Source organism: Schistocerca americana, chromosome 6 (genome assembly GCF_021461395.2).
Source record: "Schistocerca americana isolate TAMUIC-IGC-003095 chromosome 6, iqSchAmer2.1, whole genome shotgun sequence".
Classification (NCBI taxonomy): Eukaryota; Metazoa; Arthropoda; class Insecta; order Orthoptera; family Acrididae; genus Schistocerca; species Schistocerca americana.
In genome coordinates, this window is record NC_060124.1 from 231,029,087 (window position 1) to 231,041,856 (window position 12,770).

General features: G+C 39.5%; 1 protein-coding gene across 4 annotated transcripts in view; it reads right to left on the minus strand.

The window, feature by feature from the left end:
• The window catches only part of LOC124619412, a 311,922-nt gene that overhangs the window by 216,753 nt on the left and 82,399 nt on the right, over positions 1 to 12,770 (minus strand). For 2 of the 4 annotated variants that reach the window (XM_047145775.1, XM_047145772.1), the window contains exons 1-3: positions 3,082 to 3,321; positions 2,017 to 2,184; positions 612 to 851 (exon numbers count right to left, since the gene is read on the minus strand). In XM_047145775.1, the coding sequence (XP_047001731.1) occupies positions 612 to 851; positions 2,017 to 2,154 (378 nt within the window). In that variant the 5' untranslated portion in view covers positions 2,155 to 2,184; positions 3,082 to 3,321. Of the gene's footprint in view, positions 1 to 611; positions 852 to 2,016; positions 2,185 to 3,081; positions 3,322 to 12,770 lie in introns of those variants that run through there. The other 2 variants (XM_047145773.1, XM_047145774.1) reach the window with 2 other exon arrangements.

The window sequence follows — 12,770 nt, forward strand, 5'->3', positions numbered from 1 at the left end:
TCAAAGACAAATGTCACTGTTCACCTCTTAACATTCAGTTACTGTTGTACCAAAGACATGTTTGTATTATGTTCTCCAGAAAGAAATAATGACACAGCTCATTATTTTTCATCACAAATACAAAACAATGGCCGACAAGCTAACTACAAGCCATCTAGCATCCTACAGTCTGGTATTTTAGTTTAATATGCAGTTTCAATAGAACACTTTCAATAGTTTTGTTGACACAAAGGATCGCAATACCTCCTTAGATATCGTAATATCCAAATGCATAAAGCTGAATTTTTTTAATTTGCCTATTGCGAATACAATGTCCCATTTCTCATACTGCACAACAATTTAATTATTTATTACAAAGGTTATCATTATACTTTCCTCTTATGGTAGTGCTTACAGAATTACAGAAAGTTTAAATGTTGATTCTAATATTAAAATATACTGAAGTTTAACAAATCTGAAGTCTTGTCAAAACAGTCCAGGCACTGTCTGATTTAATCGCTACTACTGATGGAACATCATGGCAAAATTCATCTGCGATGATAAAGTAGCAAAATTATTGCAATAAGTTAGTGTATATACCTGTTAACCTTCAAAATATTACAAGTACTTACTGGAGAAGTGAAGTATGCACCCCTAATGACAGCAGCCAAGAAGACTACAAAGTATAACAGCTTCTGTGTAGTTATTCGGCAGGCTCGAAGAAAAGATGGGGCCTTCATGCGCTGCCATTCTGCTACAATGCACATTACTAGCTGCACAAGGCACACAAATGCAAGCAGGAAGAAAACGGTCGCAAATGCAACGAAGTAACTGAGGTTTGGTACATGGCAGTCTTTCCCATCAAACTGAATCTGAAACAATGTTTTACTATTAAGTAATAAGCAAATTTCTGAATAATAAATTTAAATCTCTTTTATTTTAATTTATTAGCCTATAAAATAAAACATAACTATGCAAGTAATACTTCTGAAACTTATGTACACATATAAACATTAAATGATGAAATTTCATTAATGAATTATTACATAAAGTTATTAGAAATTCTACAGATTTTCCAGGTAGGGAGGTTCCCTGACATTTTTTAAAACAATAATCCTGCTTGCTGAATAAACAAGTAGTCTTACTGCAACAAAAATAAATAAACTGGATCATTGAAAATCAGTCACATTTCTTCCAGAGATTAAGTGGAAGAGTATGAACAATACAATTTTAAGTAGAAAATTTATACCTAAGAACTGAAACACAGTCTAATCCTTCACAGAATGAGATACTGCAGGGAAGGTTGATAAAGAAATTTGTAAAAAGTGTGCAGAAGATTCGATGTGGACAGTTATTAGAAAGGTCTATCAGTGAGAATTCATGTGTGTAGGTGACAGGTTGAATGTAAAAAGAACAAGCAAAGATTAAGAATGTAAATTAAAAAATGATTTATAAATAGTCACCAAAAGCAAGTAATGTAGAAAATACGGAAGCGTCCGATCCCGCCCGTCTGCTTTGACCCATGACGTCACAAATATACGGGTGGGATCGGACGCTTAGGTCAACCCGTAATATATCCGGGAAGTGAAATCTGTAGATCTATGGAATAATGAATGAGAAGACAGGAATTGGAATGCCTAACAGAAGAAAAAATTGATATCAGTAAGACTTAATTATGTCACCTATCACATTACTGATGTAATGTTTCTCCCTTTCTTCATTAATCCTTATCTTGTTAGCCAGACAATATTGAAGCATTTCAGTAGCCCTCTTTAATATTTATGTAGGGGCTGTTGTTATACAATGGATAACCCACTTTCACACAAGAACTCTTCACAAACTTGTTTACTGTGTTCCACTACTCTTAACACAGAAGTAGTGCACACCAATTCCAAATTTGCATTCAGGAAACCATCATTAACAACTGCCTGGAACTTGCCTCTAGTATGGATATTTATAATGACATCTCTTGATATTTTATGACTACGTAACTCTACAATAAAATCACTGTTGAACATAAAAGAAAAGAGCACTCACCTCACAAAGACATGTCCCATTGTGGCATTCCCCATGTCCAGAACAGTTTTCCGCACAACTGTCATTCCACCCCATTATTCCAAACTTCACAAGCAAGGAAAGAGGACTCTGCGAGGACAGCATTAACATCTCTTCCATATTGCTATCCACTTCAGGAAATTAGTACTCCTACAAAAGATTAATCATACAAATATTAATCATACAACAAAGTAAATGATCAATCTGAAATGTGTAATTTTGAGAATATCATTTTGATGTATATCATGCTTTATTTTGAAACATCAACTGACATAATACAGTTAGAAATAATTTACTGTTAGCATCAACTCACTTGGTTTCAGCAAATTTTGGTTAAAAAGCTACAAGGAAACAACTTACACCCGTACAAAAATGTTTACGTCACATGCAACCATGCAAGCCAGTAAGTACTAAGCTGTTAATGGCAACACCCTGCACCAAGAAGGCACAAAACAATGAACAACATTTTTAACATCTCATGTGTGTGTGTGTGTGTGTGTGTGTGTGTGTGTGTGTGGGAGGGGGGCGCACTTGCTCCAAACATCGAAATGTTCAAATACAATGAATCTTCACAACAAAATATGGTAAACAAGTGACAGCGAAACATTACGAACCAACACGTTGTAAACAGAATTCCGAGTCGGTATAAATCTGACGACAGATTCATCTAACGAAATAGTAAAAGGAATAAAGAATTACAATCCTAAATTCAGGAATCTTGCAAGGCATGGAAATCAATGTAAAAATTCGTATGTAAACAGGAACATCACAAAAACAATAATGTTTTGTCACTTAGAAACAGTTTTAATGTATATCACGTTCGGGTTTTCAAAATCGAAATCTCGTTTCACAGTGAACATTTTAACACATAAATCGGATACTCTTTTGACAGCGCATCTCTGCCTTAGAAACCTACATCAGAATAAGTAGCTACATGCACGCACTTGGAGATCACTGTCTGACGCTGACGAGTTGCATAGATTTGAGCAAAACATACATTTTCTTACTTGTCACTAGTTGTTACTGGAACATAAACAATAAACCCACCTTGCAAACAGTTTAAACAAAGGATTGCTCGAAGGTCAGTTAATATTCAAGCATTCATGCGCCACTAGTTTCAAGGAACTGACAATTTGTTTATTACCACACAGACGTATTCGTATCATACTGTCGAGCGAAAGATGCATCACGTTTGACAGTCGTCACTTCGTGTTGCATACTTCACTACGTACATCCACACATCACAGTTAACGTCCGACGACCGACTGTGTTGCAACCACAACACGACGTTACTGCTATCGACAACTGTTCAGTCGAGCTATCGCAGCAGGCAGTGTCGTATACGATAGAATCGATACGTGTGACGAAGGATGATACGCACGCTCATTATTCGAATATCTACTTTTATGTCCACACTCTGTAAACCACTGTGAAGCGAATGGCAGAGGACAGAGGGTGTTACCCATGTACGCGCTTTTAGAGCTTTTTTCCGTTTCATTCATGTATGGGCCCTGGAAGAATAACTGCTTAAATGCCTCTGTGCGCGCTGTGAATAATCTAAACTTGCCTTGGCGATCCTTGCGGAACGATACGTTAGTTCATCACCTAGGATTGATTCTTGAAACTTTCTAAGTAGATTTCTATGGGATAACTCGCTTCTATCTTCAAGCATTTGCCAGTTCGGCTTTTTCAGCATCTCGGAGTGCTCTCCCTTAGGTAAAACAAACAAATCTTAGATCATCCGTGCTTCCCTTCTTTCTCCTGTTAATCCTATTTGGTACGGGTCCCACACACTTGAGCAATATTCTAGGACGGGTCACACAAGGAGAAGTTCTTTCATTTTACGGTACTTTTAACTACAATCTGCGCACACTCAACCCAACCTGAGTGGTCTATTTAATAAGCAATGAAATAAAATTATTTTGGACACGATAAAGATTTTATGTCTTTTACGGTGTCGTCGAATTACAAAACACACAGCAGGACACTTCGTTCATGCTCCATCTGAGTCCTCGAACTCCATGCATGTCCCTTCACTAGCACCAACCACGCAATTCTTTCAACATTCGTTTCCAGTTTTACTACTCTTTAGTATTTATTTCACTACTCCCCCAACTTTAAACAACGGTACACATTATCATATGCCAGTGAAGTTTTAATAATCTCTCCCTACCTTTCCTATCCTATCATGTAATCTACCCAGAGATATTTCCACTTTAACAGATTTTAGACTCCACATTAGGTCTCTCCTCTTCGTTACTCCCTTCCCTTTCCAGTACCTTGTTTTGGGGTTTCGTTCCCACCCATCTACCACTTCAATTCCTTTGCTTTTCCATTATTGTTGCCAGGTGCAAAAAATTAAATAAAAAGTAAAAAGAAAAAGCCGAAGATTGCGGGAAAAAATCTGTATTTTATAACTGTAAAATAAATTATTATTAGGAGAGAAATAAAATTTGTGAAATTACTGTATTGTATTGTATGTTAACTGGGGGCCTAGAAACGACGGAGAGGCTCCGTCCCCGCCGCAGCCGCAGTGGTCCACAACCCCACGACGACTACCGCAGTCCACTTCACCCCTCCGCCGCCACACAGCTAACCCACTCTTTCAGCGTTAATGAGCGGTTCGGACTCCGGTGGACCCCCCCACCACCCAGCGAACGTCTCACACCAGACGAGTTTAACTCCTATGTTTGCTTGGTAGAATGGTGGTGTACGGGTACGTGGAGAACTTGTGTGCGCAGCAATCGCCGACATAGTGTAGCTGAGGCGGAATAATGGGAACCAGCCCACATTCGCCGAGGCAGATGGAAAACCGCCTAAAAACCATCCACAGACTGGTCGGCTCACCGGACCTCGACACAAGTCCGCCGTGCGGGTTTCGTACCGGGGACCAGGCGCTCCTTTCCAATCTGGAAAGCCGTGAAATTACTGTACCAAATTTCCCCAATATCTAGTGACAACTAGTTCGATAGAAACCAGTAGACAACCTCTATTATACACGGTATTGTTTGCGACGATTTCACACTATTACACAACTATTTTTATCTATATTCCATAATTAAAACGCTTTGAAAATTTAACTTTGTCCCATTTTGATTTTTCTGCAGAATGTTTAGCTTATTATTTTATCATTCTCTTCTTGTAGCATTTTAGTACATTTCACTGTTCATTAGTTAGATATGTTCAGCGTTTACATTGAAGTCGTAACGGGCACTAATTTTTTTAACCTCTTGGAACGCAGAAGCCCTGAAATTGTTCCACTGTTCAGTCGATTCCTTGTCTTGGTTTTCATTCTATTCACTGTAGAAAACACTCTGAGCGCTAGCCGATGAATGGGGCAAGGACAAAAATGAGATCATTAATTTAGATAATTTTGGAAACATTGGTTCTCTGTCCCATTTCTTTACATATCGAACCGCAACCCAGAATTCTGTCGGAACTGTGATGACAATGTTAATACCACTATTTCGCAGCTCTCACCACTCTGTGTCTAGCTCTTGTAATTCGTCGTCTCCATTTAAAATCGGAAACTGTGATGCAAGTACGATGACGAGATAGATTTGTTCTTTACATTTTCAGCGTCAAGAACCTCTAAGTACTTCAACAGATGGTCACCGAAATGAAATCTCTTCTTATTCGTTGAACATCTTCGATGCTTGAAACATTTTAGTTCCTGGAGGCTTAGATTTTACCTACTGTGAGGGGAATTTTAGCAACAAAATTAATATCATCTAATAGTTTAAAATAACCTGTTTTTTATACTGTACGTTCTCCATCGTTGACTTAGAAAGATAATTATATTTTATGAAGCAGTCTAAAATTGTTCTCAATGTACTAGCTATATAGTGGTAACTAGCATGAATTTGTGGTGCTTCACTCTGTATTTTCAAATTCAGATCATTGAATAAGGATAGTATGAAACCCAGGGATAAAAGAAACAGTTTCGTAGTAGGGCTGTTCAGTATATGCTACACAATGTCACAGGCAAGAAGTCGTTCGCTCAAGACAGCATCGGTAAAATACAGCTTTAAGGTCCCATATTGCTCCAGATTTAAAGAAAGCCAGCTTGTTTCACACGGATTAGTATCTTGTTAGGCTTTACGTTTACGAAATCCTGAAATTCCCTCAGCTCAGCTACACGCTTAGGACTTGACTGAAAATAGCTGTAAACATTTCCAGTTTAATAAGTCACGGGTCCAAAATACTAACGCGAATTCTTTGTAGACGAATGGAAAAACTAGTAGAAGCTGACCTTGGGGAAGATCAGTTTGGATTCCGTAGAAATGTTGGAACACGTGAGGCAATACTGACTCTACGACTATCTTCGAAGCTAGATTAAGGAAAGGCAAACCTACGTTTCTAGCATTTGTAGACTTAGAGAAAGCTTCTGACAATGTTGACTGGAATACTCTCTTTCAAATTCTGAAGGTGGCAGGGGTAAAACACAGGGAGCAAAAGGCTATTTACAATTTGTACAGAAACCAGATGGCAGTTATAAGAGTCGAGGAACATGAAAGGGAAGTATTGGTTGGGAAAGGAGTGAGACAGGGTTGTAGCCTATCCCCGATGTTATTCAATCTGTGTATTGAGCAAGCAGTAAAGGAAACAAAAGAAAAATTCGGAGTAGGAATTAAAATCCATGGAGAAGAAATAAAAACTTTGAGGTTCGCCGATGACATTGTAATTCTGTCAGAGACAGCAAAGGACTTGGAAGAGCAGTTGAACGGAATGGATAGTGTCTTGGAAGGAGGATATAAGATGAACATCCACAAAAGCAAAAGGAGGATAATGGAATGTAGTCGAATAAAGTCGGGTGATGCTGAGGAAATTAGATTAGGAAATGAGACACTTAAAGTAGTAAATGAGTTTTGCTATTTGGGGAGCAAAACAACTGATGATGGTCGAAGTAAGGAGAACATAAAATATAGACTGGCAATGGCAAGGAAAGCGTTTCTGAAGAAGAGAAATTTGTTAACATCGAGTATAGATTTAAGTGTCAGGAAGTCGTTTCTGGAAGTATTTGTATGAAGTGTAGCCATGTATGGAAGTGAAACATGAACGATAAATAGTTTGGACAAGAAGAGAATAGAAGCTTTCGATACGTGGTGATACAGAAGAATGCTGAAGATTAGATGGGTAGATCACGTAACTAATGAGGAAGTGTTGAATAGGATTGGGGAGAAGATAAGTTTGTGGCACAACTTGACTAGAAGAAGGGATCGGTTGGTAGGACATGTTCTGAGGCATCAAGGGATCACCAGTTTAGTATTGGAGGGCAGTGTGGAGGGTAAAAATCGTAGAGGGAGACCAAGAGACGAATACACTAAGCAGATTCAGAAGGATGTAGGTTGCAGTAGGTACCGGGAGATGAAGAAGCTTGCACAGGATAGAGTAGCGTGGAGAGCTGCATCAAACCAGTCTCAGGACTGAAGACCACAACAACAACAACAGGGGTAAAATTGTTACAACTACATATTTATGCGTTTAGCATTTGATAATTTGTCGTTGTTCAAAAATCTGTCAAGATGTGTCAGTTTCATCGTGCAGGTTAAGTTTCTTTGGATTGGTTATACTGGTCAACAATCAATTCTTTCCATTCTGAACTTTCAAAACAGGAGATTATGTACAACAGTTTTACGAGAGAGATGCTAAGGACTAAAAATCTACTGATGCCAAAACGCTGTGATTGCACACGATCAGAGATAAGTGTGATTTTTGTACCAATATATACCTGTTAAATTTTCGATAACATATCTTTTTCTTTCTGCACTCGTTGTTGTAGTAATTTGCTTATGAGGTCTGATAGGATGAGTTTAGTATATCCATTTATTCTAAAAATTGGGAGGGTAACTATGGTACACATATTTTTTCAATCCAAGATACCTCCTTTTTTTTTTTTTTTTAGAAACAACGTCACGGCAGTATGTTCGTAAATTGGAATCGAGGGCTTATCGAAACTACACAACAGAGACCCTGCAAGAAGCCTTATATCAAATCAGGAGAGAGAAAATCAGTTTCCGTGGGGCTTTTAAAAGATAGGTAGGACTATGCCTAGTGCCTAATAAATCCTGTATTGTAATGTAAAATCCGTTTGTAGATTTCTCCTAATTTAAGGCAAAAACAGAGCTAGGCAATTAAATGTTCTCCCTTTATTTGCTTACAGATATAAAATTTCTTTGGGCACTTCAATTCTTGAAATGAGAAAGAGGAGGAACCCAAAGGTAATAAAAGTAATGGAAGGACGAGTTTCACCTCAGGAGGGAAAGAAATGTTGATGGCACATGTTGTGGCTCTTTCAGTTATGGGATTTCCTATCATTTTGGCCGATCTGCGGTTTCATACTTAATTCGTGTGAGGAAAAAAATACACAAATTCAAAAATGGAGTGTATCCAGGGAATGACTGGGCTTATTTCTTTTCGAAGCAACACAGAGAGAAGCTTAGTTCCACGATGGTAAGAAGCATAACAATACATCCACATGCCACAAACAGCGTCCTAAAGAAATTAAGCAGTAGTCTGTTTCAAGCTGAAAGGGCCAAATTAAGGGAACATATGTCTGATCATTCATAGAACATCTGAAACAAACAAGGAAGGACACAGTAGGAGTGCCTAAAAAGAGGGCAAAAAAAGCAAACGTTTTTCCAGCAAAGGGCCTACCCTCGACAATTTTCCCCAAGAAGTCCTCACTGCCACCGTTAGACCATCGAAAGAGAGTAAGAAGAACCGACGGGAAGGAAGGGAAAACGAACTATGGACGACAGCGGCTCTGAAAGTTGCGTCTTTTCTGTGAGTTATGAAGAAAGTGGAGATGATTTGCCTTCTACGGAAGAGCTCTGTGCAGTGAGTGACAGTCAAAAAGGGCGACGAAAATGAATCAGGTCAGAATGCTCCTGCTGCCAACCCCTTTCCTGAAGCCATCGCAGATCTCGCCACAGAAAATAAAGATTACATTCTTGTTGACTATGAGGGATCACACTATCCAGGGCGTGGCATATCAATTTTTGGATTTTCATAATATTTAACTATGGTACACGAATTTCCAAAGATTGTACAACAATTTTATCTTCATTTGCCACCAAGGTTTCATATATGATTAAATGGGGCAAATTCTGGAAGTGGGGCGTTCCAGATGACGAAATTTGGTATAAACTGTCACAGATAATTGTTAAATTTGCTCCACCTAAACAAATTACTAGGAGGGATATGAAGAAGTAAAAATGTTCTTAGATTGTAGGTAATGCCTACTTACCTACGCAACATTTCTATTTTTATTTCTTGTTTGGTTGCTAATCTTCATGCAAAGTGATTTTTTAAGAGCAATTGATCTAATGTAGCCTTTGATCAAAGACTGACGTCGTTAAAGAAAAGATGAAGAGACAGGGTCAAATTTATTCTGACTTTTTTCCGAGTTTTTTCAGCCTTTGTATTCTTACTCTACGACAAAAGTTTGCTGTGTGTTTTGGTGTTTCTATTACTTTTTGGCGATCTTTCATAGAGGCAACAGCAAAGTTGAAAATCACAAAAAAATTGAAAATATGTCTTTTGTCAGACATTGGTCAATTGCTACTTCTTGATAATCTGAGGAAACGTTTATGACGTAGTGAGAGTAGTGCAAAAGTGTCTGCTATGTTATTTTCATGGGATATACGCTTGTACTAAATTGACCCCACTTAATGGGGTAACAATGGCACATTTTTATTTTTTTTGTAACCATTGGAATGCACATAGAACCCTAAACAACAGCTGAGTTTGGTCGTAAGGGTTGAAGATTTCACAGGGAACATATAATTGTGCTGCGAAAAAAACATAGCTTGCTGCAGGTTCAAATATTTCTAAACTGTATGAAAGTAACCCCACCTTACGCTCCTATATACTGTAGGAGAAAGCTCACAAGAGATCACAGCGTGGCCCACGCGAAGTAGCATATTATCATTTGGTTGTTATGAGGATTAGGGTATATTTTTACCGACATGACATAGATAACTGTACTACACACATAACAATTACTGAAAAGCCAACCACAAGTTTATTTCTTAAAACGTATATCACGCAAATGGGTTCCGTCATTGGTGATGCATTGGTCAAGACCTATGCAGGAGCTTCTCACTACATTCTCAATCATTTCGCTATGAATGGCGTCTGTTTCTTTCCGGATTGCGGCTTTCAGCTCGTAAGTATTGTGGAGGCGCAATGAAAAATCTTTGTTCTCGAGATGACAGCACAGGTAAAAAAAAAATCGGATCTGAAAAATCAGATGATTTCTCCGTCCATGGGATATCACCGAATTGTGAGAGTAATCGATGTGGAAATCAGGATATCAGTGTAGTCATTTAATTACGGACCGCTCGAGCTGCAGCCCCATTCTACTCAAAACTTAACGCGTTTAGATGGCAATGTCTCTGCAACTGTGGAATGAAGTGGTTGTTAATCATGACTACAAACCTCTCGGAATTGACACTCACTGTGTGGCCGTTGTTGTCTGTCTTCAAATAAATACGGGCCAACGATTGTAATGGACTGTCTAGTAGCAAACCATACATTTGGGCCACCCTGGGTCTTTTTCCTTTTCATTAATGAGCTGCGTGTTTGTGTCCGGGTAATATCGAAGGTTTTGTTGACTGACAAAGCCATTCAGATGGAAGTTTGTCTCATCAGACATCACAATATTTGACAAAAACGCGTCATCTTGATTAATTCTGTCCAGTAATGTGCAGAAATTGCGCCTGCTAACATTATTTGCCGCTCGTAACTGTTAAGCCCCTGTATCTTATGAGGATTGAACTTTGCATCTTGTTTCACAACCCTGTTCAAAATGTGCGAATGATTTGTAATGTTTTGAAACTGCGACGGGCAGATCGCTGTGAGGTCTGCACGAACTCGTCGGATATTTTCTGGCGCTCGAAGTGGCATTTCAGGTATCTTATGCTTCATATTGGTTACAGAAAGAGTCTCACGTTTGTTTTATCCACCTGGATATTGCTCTTCTGTCTGGAACACGTAAATGGCGGTCCTTTCCACGGTGCATTGTGTGTTGGACAGTCACAACGCTCAGCACACGACCTAACCCCTCCAGTGCCTCCAAACACACCTGCACTGGCCAACATTCCGTACGGAACTGAATGACGTACATGAAAGTCCGATCAGATGCGCAGATGGCACGGCCACGTTAACAATTCGGCGGGGTGGTCAATCTCGTGCGTCACCCAGCATTTTCGACCACTGCCCCCCCCCCCCCCTCCCCGCCGTTTCCAACAATAACAAAATACGCCAACACTGCAACGGCGACTGGCAAAACTGTGAAGACGCAATCCGTGAAGAACTACTGGTAGCGAAACCATTAACCAAAACTTCTAAAAATGAACTGGACCCAGGAAATCGTCCGTTAAAGGGCGTGCTACAACGACTCATCAATGAAGCCTTACCAGAACAAACAATAAACAACTGAAAACACACAATTCCTCAATCAGCCTCAAGACTCATCCGCAGAAATAAAAGGCTATACTGGAAAATTAGAAGAGAATAGAATCCTAAGGTGAAAACCATTTGCAAAGGGATAAATGCCAGGATAAAACGGATTAAATCAGAATTCTAGGCGCAGCATCTTCGATTAGAAATTAAAACGTCCTACGTCGCGGGTTCGAAAGCCCCCATCGCTTAAATTTTAAATAAGAATCATTAGCGGTGATGGACAAAGATTTCCGGCTGAAATCACCCTCATTCAGCCAACGGCCTTGTTGAAGAGGGCGGAGGAGTGGACAGAGGTTCAGGGCACTCCCTTGCTCTTGGGACGGGAAACTGCCCCTAAAGGCAAAAGAATCGGGGGAATGATCAGCGTCATGAGGACGCAGAAGGCAATGGAAACCACTGCATTAAAGCCACATAATGTTTATCCACAGCATACGCTGCCTGCAATTTAAAAGTGTCATAATGATGTCTCCATTGGCAAAAGATTCCCGACTAATCCCCCATTCGGTTACCCGGGAGAAGACTTACAAGTGTGAGGTGACCAGGAGAAAAAGATTAAATAACCGACGAATAGATAACTTTCTACGACTCGGGGCGTGGAATATCAGAAAGCTGAACGTGGTAGGGAAGCTAGAAAATCTGAAATGGGAAATGCTAAGGTTCAGTCTATACATAATGGGGGGTCAGTGAAGTGAAATGGAAAGAAGACAAGGATTCCTGGTCAGATGAGTGCAGAGTAATGTCAACAGCAGCAGGAAACGGTATAATGGTAGTAGCGTTCGTTATGAATAGGAAGGTGGATAGAGAGTGAGTTTCTCTGACCAGTAAAGTGATGGGGTTGTTCTCATCAGAATCGACAGCAAACCAACACCGACAACGATAGTTCAGGTGTATATGCCGACATCGCAAGTCGAAGTTCAAAATACATAGAAAGTATATGAGGACATTGAACGGGTAATTCAGTATGTAAAGCGAAATGAATATGTAATAGTCATGGGAGGCTGCAATACGGTTCTAGAAGAAGTCGTAGAAGAAAGGGTTACGGGAGAATATGAGTTTGGTAGTAAGAACGAGAGAGGAGAAAGACTAATTGACTTCTGCAACAAGTTTTAGCTAGTAAGAGTCACAAGAGGAGGAGGTATAATTCGAAGACGCCATGAGATACGGGAAGATTTCAGTCAGATTACATGAAGGTCAGGCAGAGATTCCGAAATCAGATACTGGACTGCAAGGAGTACCCACAAGTAGATACAGATTCAGATCGTAATTTT